Genomic DNA, 14,588 nt, shown 5'->3' with positions numbered 1-14,588 from the left:
AGAGGGTCTACAGACAGAGGACGCATTTCGGGCAATCATGGCCATTTTTCTGTATGGCTGTAAAGCCAAACTTAATGTATGCTGCCTCATACTTTCTGATTTTAGTCGGCCAGTTCTTTCAGTCTCTTCCAAGTCAAAAATCTGTCCATTTTGGCTAGCTACCTACATGCTAGCTTGAGGAGCAGAGCAGCTTGAGAACAGGCGCAAACCGCCAGGTCTACGATGTTTTGACTGGTAGCCAATCAGAAAGACAAGCATGGCAAATAACATTTTGATATGATATATTATTATAAATTGTATTTTACAATACTGATTTAAAAAATGTGACAATTTTTTATAATGATGTTTAAAAAAAATTGAATTCTATTTTTTTATTTTTGCATTTTTTTCTTATCTTCACTCCAATTTTCTGAGGCCCCCCTAGCGCCCCCTGGCGGCCCCCACTTTGAAAACCACTGGTTTAGATTACTGTAATGCCCTGCTCTCTGGTCTTCCAAAAAAGAGTATCTCTAATCATCAGCTACTGCAGAATTCAGCCGAACGAGTGCTGACTGGGACCAGAGGGCGAGAGCACATTACACCAGTTTTAAAATCGCGCCATTGGCTGACCGTACACTTCAGGATCAATTTCAAGGTTCTTTTACTTGTCTTAACGGTCTTGGGCCTTCTTATTTATCGGACATACTTTTACCATATCAACCCCCACGGACCCTGAGGTCTTCTGGCACCGGCCTTTTAACCATAACACACGGGGAGGTGGCTTTTAGTTATTATGGCCCCCGATTGTGGAACAGCCTGCCGGAGAACCTCAGGGCCGCAGAGACTCTTGATGTTTTTAAAAAGAGGCTCAAGACTCACCTTTTTAATCAGGCTTTTATTTGATTTTATTGATTTCCTTTATTCCTTTCAATCAAACTTCGATACTATTTCAGTTATACCTTTTTAACTACATGTTTTAGTTAGACGGAGGGTTGTTTTTATTTGTTTTTTGTCATTGTTGTTTTTAGCCTCTGTGAGGCGCTTTGTGTTGCTTTTTAGGCATGAAAAGTGCCATATAAATAACATTTGATTTGATTTGATACAGTACAACACAGTTATTTAGAAATAGTGACCTTTTCCATTCATTAGTACATATGTCCAGAAATGATGTTACAGTAATCTGATCCATCCATGTTTTACTGCTTGCCAGCTGGTATTTCTGTGGATGTGTGTCAATGTGTCAACAAGTAAATGTAGTGATTAATGTTCCAAAGACATTCTTGACAGTTTCAGGTTCAGAGCCGATGTTAACTTATGGTTAAGGGTGGGGCTGGTTGAGGGTGACCCACAGTGGGGCTGTAATGGCCCGGCCAGGCAGCCCCGCCGTCCCCATCAGGGGTGGCCTAGCGGACACAGTCGTTTTACAGGAGAGGAGGTAAGTATTTGGTTTCAGTGTCACACAACAGAAACTCTTACAGCTACACTCATCACCCCCTGCCCTCCTCCCCCTGCCTCCCTGAGCACCAGCATGCATTATGTTGCAGTATTCTCTGACCTCCATACTCCTCACTTCTTCAATCGAGCTCCAGCCTCCATGTCATGGCCCAGTGAGCTCCCAGACCGTTCGTACTCTGTTTCACTGCAGTAAATGTCACCTGAGTTACACTCTCCCAGCTTTCCACAAACTGCCCTTTATTCACCATTCTTTTAAAAAAGACCCCTGCTCGCATTTCATGTTTTCTCATTTTTACTGCGTGCCCTTTTCCTCCTCATTCACTCAGCCAGACAATAACTCATAGTTTTCTCTCTTAACGCCAGAATGTCTTTTACTGCATCGTACTTTTTTTTTGTAATGTAATTCATTAGACACACTTGATACTTGAAATATACTGTCCCACGAAGAACAGTGTTCACATGTGTTTACTGTTTATCTGAATTTTAAAGCAACACTAGAGAAGTTTTGAACTTTTAAACTACCGTATGTGCCTCTGACTTGTTTGGAAGTAAACAAAGCTTTGTTATGTACATTGTCAGGCCTGAAACTGTGCTGCAGTGCCTGGGGGCTGAACTTGTGCACTTCAGAACTTTGGTGGTTTCCTGCCGGGCAAGACAGCATTTTGGTTTACAGTACTATGCACTTAAGGGAAATCACTCGACAAGGAAAAAAATACAGTTTTTCTTTCTTTTTTTTTTCATTTAAAAAAAATTATGTTTTTATTGTCTTATCTAGTTGCACCAACAACAAGATAAAAACATTTCGCTTCAAAACCTCAATAAATATATGAGAAGGAAAAAGTCAACGTCGCTATTACAGACAAATTTGTCTGCAAACACTATTTTCATTACAAGAGAAAAAAAGCGACCCAAGAGTACACCATGCGAGGAAGATGGGATAAAGCATATGAGCAGGACACAAGTCATTGTTGCTATCAGTAAGTAATAACTTGTTAGCTTTCTTTTTTTGTCCTGTCTGATTTGCTTGGCTCTGTCAGTGAAGTTGATGACGTGTGGGTTATCAATCCTGAAAAGAATATGATCCTGATCATTTCTCCCTCTGCTCTGTGTAGGCTGTAAATCAGAAGAGACTGAGGTTGTGGTTGATTTCTGCGATAAAAAAAAACGATTAAACATGTTTATATTCTCCAGACTTTTATTGTAGTGCTCTGCATTATGACTAAAAGGAGATACACAACATCACAACAGTAGTGTGTTCATCCATGTAATTTATCAGAGGTTGAAATGTAAGTTATAACCTAATCATTATCATTCCTTTCTCACAAATAAAGCCCCAGTTGGCCAGTTCTATTTCAGACTGGCATGGAAATTGACTTCAAAATGTAAATTCGAAAAGAGCACTACTGTACTGTACTAGAGATAAACTATAACATTGTAGTTTTTGTTTTGCCTTTAGAGCATGTCAGTTCATCACTTCCATCATAGCACATAAAAATGTCCATTCTTATTCTTGTTAGGTCTTGTAACAGAACCCTACCTTGTCTCTTGACATATTTGGTGGCTTCGGGAGGTGTATTTGGTTGTATTTTGTTTGTTTGTTTTTGTGACAGCAAATATACATGTATGGCTGTGCATGTAAAGTGCTCTGAGGGAGGTTTGTTGTCAACGACAGAGGCGGTACATCCCACAACTGTAGGAATAGGAAAGAGCAAAAAATTGCCAAATTCTCTTGTGATGCTTTGGTAGCTCTTTAGATACCATTGACCAAGTCTTGCCACCGGTGAGAGACGGTTTTGATTGAAGTAGGTCCACCTTAGCAATCTGTTTTGTCATTTATTATCCAGGGGGAAAAAATGCACGACACGAGAATAAAAATATGAAGAGGTACAGTGAAATTTTACAGCCATGCTGCAGAGCGAGATCCAAGATGAAGTTGTTTAGTTTGTTAGCATCGTAGTCTGTGAGTTCAGCAGAACTCAGGGCACAAGTATGTTAGGTCATAAAACCCTTAACGATTTTGGATTTTGAGTTCTAGTTGAACAGGATACACTCAGACTTCTTCCATGATGCAAAGTCCACATTCTGCAGCAGCCTTTTGAGACCTGGTCTGACAGTGATGACAGCATGATTAATGCACACCGCCATTCCCACTCATACACTTGCTTCACACAGTGAACCCACATGGCGTGCATAAAAAAACTTAAGTTAAGCAGCCCACAGGACAAACAAAAGCAGTTAGTTTTTATCTGAAGATAAGATAAGACCCTGTCTGGCAGTGGCAAGAATACTGATTTTACAGATGTCAGTGCTGAGACAATTTTGGAAAATGGTACGTTTACCTTTACTACTGCATTTAAAGGGTCACCATTTTCAGTGCTTTACAGAAGTTACAGGCTGTAAGGGATGGATGCTTTACTTCTCCCATGTGCTCAGTGCTGAATTTAAAGAGCTTATACTGACATATTTATGTAATGTAGAGGGAAAAAACAGAGGGCAAAAACAGAGTTATGTAACTGTAATGAGTTTGAAAGTCAGTATTTGATGTGACCACCTTTATTTTTCAACACAACGAAAACTGTCTTAGAAATGTAATTTCTTTAAGTAGTCTTCAGGAATAGTTCTGCAGGCTTCTTGAAGGACATTCCAAAGCTCTTCTTTGGATGTTGGCTGCCTTTTGTTCCTTTCTCAGTCAAGGTGATCCCACACTGCTTCAGTAATGTTAAGGTCCATGTTAAGGAAATGTTTTTTCCCTGTTTCCTTTCCTTAAGAATGGCTTCTTGACAGCACTCCTTTCATAGTGATTATTTATGATTAGGCTTCAGTGAACAGTAGATGGATAAAGTAAAGGATCAGATGCAGATCAGATCAGGTTTTTGTTTCAATCTCTTTCTTAAGGACATCCCTTTCAGAGACTGTCAATCTGTTGTAGATAGTTTTTTAGACCTGCCACTGCTTCTTTTTTCCTCCATGTGTCTAGTTTCCTCAAATTTTGTTGGTGTATACTGCACATCATGTTGAGATATGCCAATTTTTTAGCTAATAGCTTGTTGGGAACCACTTTCTTGGTAAAAAAGAAAACTAAATATTACAATTAAGGTAATGGCTACAAATGATGTGCATATATAACAACTTGCAAAATTTTGGGAGCAAATTTGGCATAGATTGATTTGAAGGTATTCATTTGATAAGATGGGTCCAGTTTGTATTTTTGTCTTCAGATGTGCTGCATTGTTTCATACAGATAACGTACAGAACAATAGCCATGGTTAGATCTTATGCTGTATTACATGTGTGTTTGAAGTGGGATGTGGGAACTCATAATCACATCATTTTCAACCTCCTTTGGCAAGGCAATACAACTTCTTCTTAGTATTTGATTTTTCCTGTTGGGGATTGGAAATGCCAAGTTCCCCGTTGCCTGTGGATGTAGCACTATGGTTAAGCCTCATAATGTGTCCTGATGATAAAATGTCCAGAACATATGAATACATTCATTCAGAACAACTTTCTTTTTGCTGACTTGATAGAATCCATTCATGAATTCAGAACAATAGACTGAGCAGAGACAGATATCTACTTGAATTTCAGACTTTGTTGCAATCAGTGCACTTGTAGAAATGACAGCAGGTGCTAAATAGAAATTTTGTTATGACTTATTTCTGACAAACTGAGAATAAAATCTAACATTTGAATTAATAAACCTTTCCGCTATTAGAACAGCCGTACATCCTGCTACAAATGTTTCACCCTCAAATATCATCTACCCTATTAGTTATTAGTGGACTACAAAATGTCAGCTGGTGACAAAATTAGTTTAAATCTGCCAACAACCACCAGAGCATTAAAATGCTTTGTGGTTCATTCTTCCCTCAACAGTCAAAGGGAGTTTCTGAAGAGAAGCAAAGAATGTGAGGGAGCTCCTTTTCAAACCACCTTTGTTAACCTCACCACATTCATTAATCTTCCATAGACTGCCATAAAGGAGCCTGTGTAAAAGACTAAAAGGCATCCAATGCCTGCCAAGGGCCAAGTGGTCAGTAAGAGAAAAAGGAAACTCAAGTTGGCATGCCGAGTCACTGCCAGTCACTGCCAATCCAAACTATCAGGGCACATAGACTAACCCCTTGACAAACTGTTCCAAACTGCGAGAGAGGATCTCCAGACTGCCAAGTCTTAGGGCAAACTGAGGATAGCTTTATGGAAACCATGGATTAAAACAGCACTTCTTTATTTTTCTTTCGCCATTTTTAAATTTTACGTGATGGTGATTTATGAAATCTCATAAAACTTAAACCAAGTGTCAGCGACACACCTTTCGGATGCATCCAAAGTTCACATGCTTGCTATGTGTCTCCAATGTTTTCTGTAAGGGTAATATTGCCCTTGTGCTCTACAACCATGTTAATAATTATGTTACAATGTTGGCATTTCCATTTTAAATTTCTCATTATAAGCTCACAGTGATTTAGACCACTGTTTATTACATTCTTTCAATAATATATGATAATGCAAATGCATCATTTTAATTGATAATTATACTAGTATGACAAAATAATGAATTCAACAAAGAAAAAAGTGTCTTTGGTATAATTCATATGTTACTTGCTGTAAATGTCTCACAAGAAAAGCTTGTTAAAGCAAGCAGAACAGTACGGCTTCCCCTTCTGCTCCTTGAAGATGCCCTGGCTGAGCTGCCGCAGACAGAAGGCGCACACAAAGTGCTCTGGGTGAAACTTGCTATCAAGAGCGGAGATGCAGCGGCCGGTGATGGGCTTTCCACAGCTGCCGCACAGAGTGCCCTGCCTGGAGTGAAAGTGCAGTGCACAGAGGGGTCGACCATCCATCTCCATGAAACAGCCGTCGGTGAAGGGCTTCAGGCAGTCCTGTCAAAGTAGAAGGAGGGAAATATCGTTGAGCTGAATAAAAATATGCAGCTTGAATGTCTGCTATTGATTCATAGCAACAATATCATGTAATTCATTAACATTGCTTCATGTACGGTTGCATGGTTGATAAGGAGGATTTTTTGGCAAATACACACAAAAAAGTCCATGTTCACACAAGGGTTCATTTTGTCGAACTTGTACATAACACATTTTTGTACGTGCCAGCCCAGAAAAACTGTGATTTTAAAATCTAGTCACACATAATGACACATAATGGCAGTGCTGCAAAATCACATGGCACACTGAAAAAAACAACTCATAAGATTTACTTAAAAAACCCTTTGTAAGTATTTGCACTCAAATGATTTAAGTAATATTTAATGCTGCAATATCAAGTAACACTCACTTGCCAGTATCAAGTAAATTTTACTTACCATAAAACATAACAGTTTTGAAAATATTAAGTAACATTTACTTAATTACATCTAAGTTTTAAGTTATATTTACTTAAACAAATCAAGTAAACTACTTGTTTTTCATAGGCAGGAATAGCCTGGCTGACGCGTCCACAATCTCGATGAGATGGGTTTGCAGTGAGAATGAAATCGAGCGCAAAGCAGCATGGGAATTCCCAGGCTAAGGCAGGAACATAATTTTACTCAAAATTTTAAGTAAAGTTTATATATCTGTAGTATTTGCTGTTATGAAGTAACTTAGTAGATTTTAACGATACACTTTCAGAGTAAAGTTTATGTAGTATTTCTAGGTTTATGTACATACAACTATTAAACATTTAAATTGTATGAGGAAACCTAAGTAAAACTTACTCTTCCCCCATAATTCATGTATTACGTTAATAAAATGTTTAATTTTACTTAAGAAGCTCTAGTTCTTACTGAATCTTAAAAATACAAGGTAGAAATTATGACAGTTAAATAGACTAATAGAGTTTACTTCACCAAAAAGTCAGTTTTTCAGTGCATGGACCTTGAGTATGAAAACTCAAAGAGCATTGCAGGTGTGCATCTTTCACCAATCCATTAATAAGTACTAGAAGAGGAATGGAAAGTGAAGGTGCAGCTATGACACTGCCTATGGTCATGAACAGGACTACAGACATTTGTCTTGGCAAACACTTTGACTTGTCATACTGCAGCAGTAAAAACGCAGGTGTAACTCTTAACATTGCAAGCTGCTGTGTTCAGTTTATTATGTGCTAGTAAAGCCACAGTAGTGACACAGCAAGCAAAACTCCAGGGCCCTGTAACTCTAGTGGAAAAATCCATGCATTGTTCATTAAGTTCAAATATCCACAAAAGAAAGGTCTGTGTTGTTTGGTGTCTATTATGCTGTTTCTTAAAAGCAATCATGTCTAAAAACAACAGCTATTTTTGATCATTTTAGAACTTTTTCCACACAGATTGCAATCAATGTAAAGTGACGAGGGATTCAACATCTCTCTACAGCAAAAACTTTGCTTCCAATGGATGCTAAATGACCCATGCAACAGAAAACCCTTTACTGTTGAGAAAAACAAGCTGCAGTGACAAGTAAAAGGTTAAAAATGAAGTTCTCTATTTATTTTCAGCTATATGTAAATGATATTGCTGGTAAGTTGCTGGTTGTGCGTAATTGATGTCATTGATGCTTTTTGTGATGCTGTTGAGTGTGATGGATTTTATGTGTCATATGTTCTGGTTTGTGACCTATTTCGGTAAATGAACATTCTTACATTGCAGTTTGTACCTTGATTCCGAACATCTCTGAGAGCTGTTTATATTTCACAACTGCACATAGGCAATTAAAGCAGAAGTGCCGCTGCACATTGAAACATTTTTAACCAGCTGCTGCACACAGAAGTAGCTTTGAAGAGAATGTAAAAGATACCCACACAGAGGGATATGGTTTTCCTTGATTTATCTGCATCATTTTAACCGCAACATTTTCATCAGTCATACGGTTTTCATCAGCCCCGTGGTCAAAACGATGCAAATAAAGCAAATGTGTGGGTATCTTTCCCATTCATTCTCAGGCCCGTATGTGAGCCAGAGCTGTGCATGTGTGTGGTCTGAGGTATGAGACTCACTGCGCAGACGAAGCACTCTGGATGCCAGGTGCCATTGGCAGCAGTCAGGTAGTTCTCCCTCACAGACTCTCCACAGCCTGAGCACTTGGGAGCAAAGAGGTGGTAGAAGTCCTTGTGACAGTACGGTTTCCCATCCTTCTCCATGAAATCTGGGATAGGCAGAAGATATACTGAACTCTGTGCTGAACATTTCCATCAGGGAGAAATTTATTCCCAAGCCTCTCACTTTCTTGCCCAAACAGGTCTCCGCAGTGTGCGCAGAAGAAGTGCTCTGGGTGCCAGTTCTGGTCCATGGCTGTCAGGATGTTCTGCAAAACCAGCCAGAGATGTTACGCCTCCATTTGACTTCCTTTAAGGATTAGTAAGGTTTACCTCATCTGGCGTGTTCAAATGTCAGGAAATAACACTAAAGTGTGGATCGTAGACCAGAAAAAGAAAATTGTGGAAGACGTTGCATTAGTTTCTGATTAATGTCTTTGGTTATGATTACTGTCAGCAGCCTGTGCTCACATCATGCCCAGGCCAAAGAACCCAACCTTGGTTCTGCCTTTTTTTAATTACGATGACAAGTTGGATATGTCATGAAAAAATAACTGCAATATGTCATCATCCAATCTTCAAAAGATTATAAAGCCTCGTAAAATCTGACAGAGCAAATCCGAAAACGAAAGGATTGCTTGAATTAAAAAAGTGTTGGCTTTAGGCTCCACATATTGTATTGACCACATTATGTAATACTACTCACAAATAAGACGTGTTGTACATTTTCAGTCAAATTTGAGTCTTTATGTAGATACGGTATTTAACTTGGATTTTAATTTGTCTTTCTATGCTGCTTTCTTACCTGCATAATGGGCCCCTTGCAATAAGCACAACGTGGAGAGAAGAGCTGATGGTAGTCTTTGTCACAGTATGGCTGTCCCTCTCTTTCAAAGAAGCCTCTTGTGCTCAGCTCCATCTTACACACCACACAAACAAAGTGTTCGGGATGCCACACTTCCCCCAGTGCTGTGATTATCTGAAGAAAGAAAGACGAACCGATTTCCAGAAGTGAGCACCAGGGTGCAAAAGTCTCCTCTTTGGGTCCCATACTGTACCTTTCCCACAATGCCTTTATTGCAGGCAGCGCAGTGGCCCTTAGCAGTGGTGCGTACACCTATCTTCTCCAAGTCGGAGCTGAGGCCTCCCAGCAGGTCATCGATAGCATCTGTTTTCTGTCTCTGGGTTGAGGCGGTTCCATCTCTGGAGTCTACTGGAGTGCTGCTGCTGCTGCCCTCTTTTCTCTCTTGCTCATCCTCTTTTTTCTTTTTCACAGACTGCTTTTGTGTTAGCAGCGGTGGGGTTGATGAAGGTGCTGGATCCTAAAGAAAGATAAGCATATGCACAAATATCAGTTCCATTTTTCTAGCTCTATATTTCTTAAAGTATTTAGTAAAGGTCCATGCTCAGCAATGCCCCAAGACCAACATCTTTATCAGACACTGTGAAGTGTTGACATTAGTACGATGCTGCCCTCTGTTGTTGAACCGAGTGAATTTCACTCACGTCTAAAACTAATAACTTCACTGTTATCTCCAACCATGTTCATCTGTACTTTTAAAGAATCATTCTTCCATGTGCAACATCAGTACTTTGATTAGAAAAACTCTGTCTTTAATGAACACAAAAAAATGATTATAAATCAGTTTGGTACATGAACCTGCAGACATTGTACTGACCCCTTGTGCTAGACCCATGAGATCTTGCAGGATAGACTCGAGCTCCAGTGTGGGTGAGTCAGGAGTCTGGGAAGCGGCCACAGGAGCTGGCAGATCACTGCATTAAAGACAGAGACTAATTAGATTTTAATATTGAAAACTCTAAAGGCAACCTCCTTTAACACAACCTCATGATTATTACTAGCCTGACTGATGCATCTTATCAGTGCCCAAGTTTAGAGGGAGCTTCAAGTTCGAATGGGACATGGTTCAGTTTTCAAAGTGATCATTTATCTGACTAAATTTTGTTTCTCCATATAATCCGGTATCCTGAAAGATGCTTTACCACCATGCATTTATCAACCATATAAATTTCATGAAAAAACCCACATGAAGCACAAATAGCACAGCCCTGTTTCTGAAGAAAAGCGGGGCTGGTGTGTAAATATAAATGGAATGAGTCATCATCAATCATTTACAAATTATTTCAACACAATTTTTGATCACCAATAGTACAAAGATAAAAACCTGTTATGCGATGAGACATCAAAACAACCTGTTGAAATCATCTATTTTACGACATTTTTATGCATGCAGGATACCCTTTAATTTACCCTTAAATGTCTTGCTCTACCTTTTGTTAGACCACATTTTTAGTGACCTTTTATTGAACCCACTTGAACCATCTCTCGGCTATCTTTAGGCATGTCATTCCAAAAGAAAATATATTATGCAATCACTTTTTTCAAATCTTTATACTTTTTACTATACAGTGTCACACCAACCATTTGCAAAGATAAATGAATGAATAGATATGTTTAAAAAAAAAACTCTGATTCTGATTATTATTGCCCAAAGGAAATGAAAAAAAAGTCCAACTCAGAGAGGACCGAGACATTTCTGATTATTGTTGATATATGTATTTTCTTTGCATGAAAGTTATCTCACTTATACCTGTATGTGTCTTTGTGGATGCACTTATGCAATGTGTTGTTTTCATGTTCTGCATTGATTCCCACCACTCAATCATGTTTGTTTTCGATGTACTGCCTCAGAGCCCAAAGATATTGTATTTTGTTTTTCCCTTTACATAAAGAAATTTCTCCAGAATATGTCATTTCATTTTTCATATTATGTACTAAAGATGAAGAAATCCCCACTAACTGGCCACACAGTCCTTCACAGATTTCTGGGATTCTTCCCCATCTTTACTTCACAAAGATTCAGCCTCAGCTCGACTTTTTCTCATTCAACCTCGTTAGTCGTGAGATGTTCCAACGGCTTTTCTGATTATTTTCCCCTGTCCCAACTTTTCTGAAAATGTAATGCTTGCATGAAAATGAAAATAAACAAATTGTATGACATCTTGCAATCTTTAAATCAATATCAAGTTTAAATCATTTCTTTTACATTATATACAACATTTTTGGAAAGATGGTTGTATAAGTCTAAATGGAACTCAATGAGACTTTGGGAAGGAGTAACTGTTATCATTCTGCTCTGTTGAAAGGAGGCCATAAAGCCAGTAACAATGGTGTTTCAGCTTTATAATGAAAGAACTGAATTCTAAAATCTAGAGTGTGAAATACTGTATTTCAAATAATTCCACTTTTTTCCCTGCACTGTTAAGACAATGGACAAACAGAGGTCCCAAGCTTGAGCCTCACCTGTAGACATTTGTGCAGAGTGAGCTGTTTTTCTCTTTTTGAGAAAGTCCAGCTAAATCTGCTCCTGGAACCCCCGGAGACAGCAGTTCCTTCTGGGTATTCTGTGAATTAAGTAGTAAGATTACAGGTTAATGTGATCACACAGTTTGTTGAAAGACATGGCTTTCATTAAGTTCCAGAGATAATCTTTGCGCTTCTGTTGTTACCTCTCCAGCAGCCGTATCATCGTTTCTGTTTTCTTGTGTGCAGCCTGAACCTGCCGGATTCAGGGCCAGCTCCTCCAACAGCAAATCTGTGTCAGGAAACAGAACCATGAATTTTCACATGAGCACACCTTAGCTCATATGCAGTCATATATACGTATAGTACAGCATTCATACAAGAGCTAAAACCATTTCTCTGTCACACTGATTGTTGTTCCTTAGTGTTTGATGTTAATCAGTCTGCGTATGATTTGTGCAGAGTAAAATATTTCCTGTAGAGTATGGCTGCGTGCATACTGATATTCAGATCTAGGTGCTGACGGACTGAGGTACAGCTGAATCAGGAAATGATGACATGCCGTGTTGCAGAAGTGAAACTTGTTATAATGTCGCAAGAATCGGGAAACAAATGTTACAGCCAACTCTACTCTCCCCCTCACATGGTTTGGAAAAATTCAATTCAATTCAAAAATACTTTATTTATCCCAGAGGGAAATTAAATGTTGATGTAACTCAATTACATTACATTACATTACGGTCATTTTGCAGACGCTTTTAATCAAAGCGACTTACAATAAGATACGGTAATTAAATCAAGGAGTTATTATAGATGCTGATGGCAAGGGAAGACATGAATAAATTAGTCATTCACAGCATATGACATAGAAATAACAGTTGACCAAGTATAAAGAACAAGGAAAACATGGCTGCTGACAAGACAAGAAAATTGTTCAGCTTGAGGTTCAGAAACACTTTTTCCTGAGAGACAAATGTTTCATGTACCCAGATGATCGATAGACTTTTCTTTCGTGTGATTCTTGTTTTATGCCTTAATTCCTACGGTGATTGTCAAAAGGTCAAGATTTCTCAAGAGTTGTGAGTAAAACATCAAGGTAAATTATTACTATTAATCAACACAATGAGAAAAGTGGAAAAACAGCGGAAACAATGAATTGCTTATGCAAATAACTTCAAATGAAACATATAAATCAGTATGGTTATCATATGCAGCACAAATGTCTCCCAGTGATCTTACTCAACAATCAGTTTTGTATGTCCCTGAAGCCGCATATTTGATCAATTTGAGTCTGATTACATCAACGCTGAAAAACATGACAGACAGTCGTCTTACCGAGCTCATCCATGTCAGTTCCTGCACTCAGCACAGTGTGTGTGTTCTGTTGGTTTGTCTCTGGGGTAACCAGCCTTTTTCTAATCAGGACGAAATCATCACTTCCTCTGGGGAAGGTTTGTTTCGCTTGTTACGGTATAAAGACCTACCCAAAGTAAGTAGAAGTGTTTGCTGTTTCCTGTTAAAGAGGAAACCTGCAACGTTTTGCAAACCGTGTGTACGGGTAGTATCTTTTTTCATCATTTTAAGGCCAGACTTGTTTGCAAGGACAGATTAATGTATGTTGTACATGTCAAACAGCAAAAACACAAAGAGAAAAGCTAATCATTTGCTGTTTAATAAAATCTAAAACAGTTCAGTACACATTGTTTTGCAGCACCTCCTCACTGCTAATTAATTTGCTGTGAATACAAGAGTAGTACTTCTAGCATAGGTTCACTTTATCAATTTGATGATATGAGCTTGATCAGTGTTTTAAAAAATAAAAAATAAAATACTGTGCACATCATTTGATTGATTAATCCAGAACGAAAGTAAATAAGCTTTAAATTGTCCCTGCTCGTCTCTTCACCTGGGATATTTTACTGCCTTTTACGTATACTGAGTCCCATATATGTGCCGCATAATGTCCAGTGACAGCATTATGCTGCCTGCCGGCCCCTTTTTTCTGTCCTCTCACACCCCCAACCGGTCGAGGCAGGTGGCCACCCTTCCTGAGGCTGGCTCTGCTGGAGGTTTCCTCTTGTTAAAAAGAAGTTTTTTCTTTCCATAGTCGCCTTGTTTATGCTCAGGACGGGGATTGAATCGAAGAGAAGATTCAATGCAATCTTTTGGTTTCCTTAGCTCGGCAACTTTTTTCTTTTTTTTTTTAATTACCATCATATCAATTGGACTCATTTGTATTTTGACTCATTTGATTTGATTGAATTGGGAATGCATTACAATTAACTGGATTATAATTGACTTGAATTGGACTGTGTATTTCAAGTGGCTGAAAGTTTGTTTAAAGTGTTACTAAACAAAAAGAATAAAAAGAAAAACTTCCATAAAAGTACTAAAGCAATGGCTTTTACGGCAGAAAATGAGCAATATCATTAATCATGGCGTAATATTTTAAGCAGTGTTTTCATAATTGAATATCAAGATTATATTAAACATTATAATAATCAGGCTGCAACTAAGGATGATTTCAATCTAAAACTAAAGTGCTGATGATTTCCTCGATCAACTTGTCGTTAAGATACAACAAATTGTCCCAAAGCTTAAAGCAATACCATTGCCATGACTGCTTTGTCCAGCCAACAGAGGATGCATCTGAATTTGAAATTCAGATGCATCCTCTGTTGGCTAACAACAAGCAACAGATTCACATATTCTGAGCTGGTACAATATCTAATGTTATGAGATAAGAAAATGGGCCAGTGAGGTAGTGCTTCAGTTTTACACGAGTTACAATTCTAATCTAAAATGAGATCTGGGTGAA

At 38.5% G+C, this 14,588-nt stretch overlaps 1 protein-coding gene across 1 annotated transcript; it reads right to left on the bottom strand.

Moving 5' to 3' along the window:
• Positions 1 to 5,643: 5,643 nt before the first annotated feature.
• On the bottom strand, positions 5,644 to 13,178 carry lpxn (leupaxin). Its single transcript, XM_075485252.1, has 9 exons — positions 13,106 to 13,178; positions 11,977 to 12,062; positions 11,771 to 11,871; positions 10,125 to 10,221; positions 9,504 to 9,767; positions 9,251 to 9,424; positions 8,633 to 8,714; positions 8,407 to 8,555; positions 5,644 to 6,317 (listed from the first exon to the last, which is right to left on the bottom strand). Exons 1-9 carry the CDS (start codon positions 13,116 to 13,118, stop codon positions 6,051 to 6,053), a joined length of 1,233 nt encoding a protein of 410 aa, XP_075341367.1. The 5' UTR covers positions 13,119 to 13,178; the 3' UTR covers positions 5,644 to 6,050.
• Between the last annotated feature and the right edge of the window lie 1,410 nt (positions 13,179 to 14,588).

This window comes from Odontesthes bonariensis, chromosome 15 (assembly GCF_027942865.1).
Source record: "Odontesthes bonariensis isolate fOdoBon6 chromosome 15, fOdoBon6.hap1, whole genome shotgun sequence".
NCBI classification, from domain to species: domain Eukaryota; kingdom Metazoa; phylum Chordata; class Actinopteri; order Atheriniformes; family Atherinopsidae; genus Odontesthes; species Odontesthes bonariensis.
This window is presented reverse-complemented; position numbering and strand designations above follow the sequence as displayed.

What these genes read in the sequence shown, in the direction of transcription:
- lpxn (XM_075485252.1), bottom strand. An exon ending in TCATGGGTCTAGCACAAGGG is followed by an intron (nt 9,768 to 10,124) that starts GTCAGTACAATG and finishes ATCTTTCTTTAG; the next exon opens with GATCCAGCACCTTCATCAAC. An exon ending in ATAAAGGCATTGTGGGAAAG is followed by an intron (nt 9,425 to 9,503) that starts GTACAGTATGGG and finishes TTCTTTCTTCAG; the next exon opens with ATAATCACAGCACTGGGGGA.